Below are 2,342 nucleotides of genomic sequence, written 5' to 3' on the forward strand. Positions count from 1 at the left end.
ATGCTGATCATTTCTATCAATATCTTGCTGATGAAACTGGTGGTAAGAGATTTGAACTAAAGGATATGGACTCTATGCAATCAATGTTCTTAGGTTTGTGTTATAGAGAAGCAGGTGAATTCCAAATGGTCAATCCAGACATGCAACAACATTTACAATCTTCTGATTCAGCAATTGTCAGACCTGAAGGCGAAGAATTGACAGATGAGGAATTGAAAACTATTCACGAAGCTATCCACAACTCAACAATTTCATCAGTCACAATTAAGGGTTCTGAATATGAAATTACAACTAATGATGGTGCCTGTAGATTTGTTCGTATTGGAGAAATTGTTTATATCGAACAAAACAAGGACAAAAAGACAAAATATGCCAAAATGGCTCTCGAAGGAAGAAAGATTACTTGGATAACACACAAAGGAAAGTGGGGCTTAATCGTTGATGACGAAATAAAGAGATCAATGTAAAGTATTTGTAATGTAATTTCTGATCAATCAGCAAATCATTCGTTTCCACTGGAGCAGATTATTGGGAATAACTTTTTGAATGTGACATAACTCTGAGGCTTCTAAAAAAAGGAAATTGAATAATAAAAAAATAAAAACACAATGTTCAAGTAAGATATCTAAACTATCGACAGTATGAACTAAAAATAATGAAAAACCTCATAAAAAATGAGGTCAAAGCTGAGGATTCTAAATAAGGATATACAAATAGGTTTTAAAAAATAACAAAACAATTACCAAGATAGATATCCAAACAATCACTACAAGAAAATAAATTGTGTGAAAATTCAAGATCATAGAAAATTTCATAAAATGTTATCTCGAGTGCCGGGAATTGAACCCGGGTCGCCAGAGTGACAGTCACAGAACCACGTTTAGAGCCTTAATACCTTAGTACCATTTTTAGAAAGTAAATTTGTTTTATTAATTCACTCTTCATTCATTGCTTCAAATTTGTTTCAACAGGTTCCTCAATACAATTAATGAAATCTCTCTTGTACATCATTTCTAATAGTTGTTGATTTTTAAACAGTTTTGTAAGCAAAGCATGAATCTAAGGTGATAATCTTTTGTATTCGGCAAAATAAATCTCGAGATGAGCGTTAAGAGGACAATATATTTGTTAGTGATTGAATATAAGTTTCCATCCAAATCACCAAAAAAAACTTACAGAACTTGTACAATTAATAAGTAACCTTAAAAAAAATGAGATTCGTCAGAGAGCGTCTTGAAGTGGTTATGTTATATTCCTCGAACTGGGGAGGAGGTTTGTGAGAATACTTCTTCCCAGAGTACTCCTGGTAAGGAACATTATCCACCAAATGCCTGCTTCAATGTCTTTTGGTATAAACAGCCGACGATTCAACACGGCGAAAATATTATCTGAATTTTCAACAGTAAAATTTCCTCATTCCACGCAAGTACACTGTAGAATATTTTGATAATCTCAAAGCATTAGAAAGTGCTTCGGAAGGTGCTAGTGCTGTTGTTAGATTATTCTCCATGAAGAAACTTGGTGAGATCACTAAAACGGCTTCAGGATCAGGATTTTACATTCTTCCCAACACAATTATTACAAACAGCCACGTTGCTAATGAGATTGAATCCATTGGTAAGGTAAATGCGTACAACAACTCATGGAACATTAACAGTACAATCTCAGGAATGCCAAAAAAGTTAGAAACTTTGTTTTCAGGAAAAGCAATCAAATATTTCCAAATGGAAAAATCGTTTCCAGTTACCCAAAATTGGGTTGGCAGAGATCCAATTACTACCACTGTAGGAAACTTTGATTTCTTTGATATTACAGCAATGAATTTCTCTGGTTCTCCAAATAAGGTGTTTTTCATACCCTCACCACGAATTTTGCAACCAAATGACGAAATTATTACCCTTTCGTATCCAGGAGACGAGAATAAACCTCCTTTCTCTAGCAGTCAGAATTATGTAGACTGGGCTCCAAGTGAATCCTTCTTGAAGGACAATATCTTCAATGGTTATGGAACATTGTGTGCAAGTGTTGGAAAGATACTTCACCCCTATGATTTCACTCAAAATGGACTTGTAGAAAAAGTTGAAGACTTTTGTTACGATAAGTCCAACCAAGAGTGTTTAGCCAGTTCTGAAAGTTTAATTTTTGGAAGTTCTGGTGGTGTTATGATTTCTAAATTCTCCAAAGTGTATCACATTAAAGGATACACACTGATTGAGTTTCACGCAGTCCATACTGGTGGAGAGTTTGTAAGATGTTCAACTTGTTTGAAACATTTTGGCTCAGCTATGGACAAAGCNTGGTTCACAGCATGACACTTGGAGAATTTGTGAAAAATGTGAAAT

At 34.5% G+C, this 2,342-nt stretch overlaps 2 protein-coding genes across 2 annotated transcripts; both read left to right on the top strand.

Moving 5' to 3' along the window:
- Window positions 1-140: 140 nt before the first annotated feature.
- NAEGRDRAFT_76520 (uncharacterized protein) lies at window positions 141-467 on the top strand (the record flags this gene model as incomplete). The annotated part of the gene is made up of 1 exon (XM_002668517.1): window positions 141-467. The coding sequence occupies one exon, from the start codon at window positions 141-143 to the stop codon at window positions 465-467; it is 327 nt and encodes a 108-aa protein (XP_002668563.1).
- Window positions 468-1,211: 744 nt separating this feature from the next.
- On the top strand, window positions 1,212-2,246 carry NAEGRDRAFT_76521 (uncharacterized protein; the record flags this gene model as incomplete). Its single annotated transcript, XM_002668518.1, has 2 exons — window positions 1,212-1,272; window positions 1,465-2,246. Coding segments are annotated over 2 exons (843 nt in total), but the record flags the coding sequence as incomplete, so codon positions are not given.
- Window positions 2,247-2,342: the final 96 nt, after the last annotated feature.

Source organism: Naegleria gruberi (assembly GCF_000004985.1).
Source record: "Naegleria gruberi genomic scaffold NAEGRscaffold_178, whole genome shotgun sequence".
NCBI lineage: Eukaryota > Heterolobosea > Eutetramitea > Acrasida > Naegleriidae > Naegleria > Naegleria gruberi.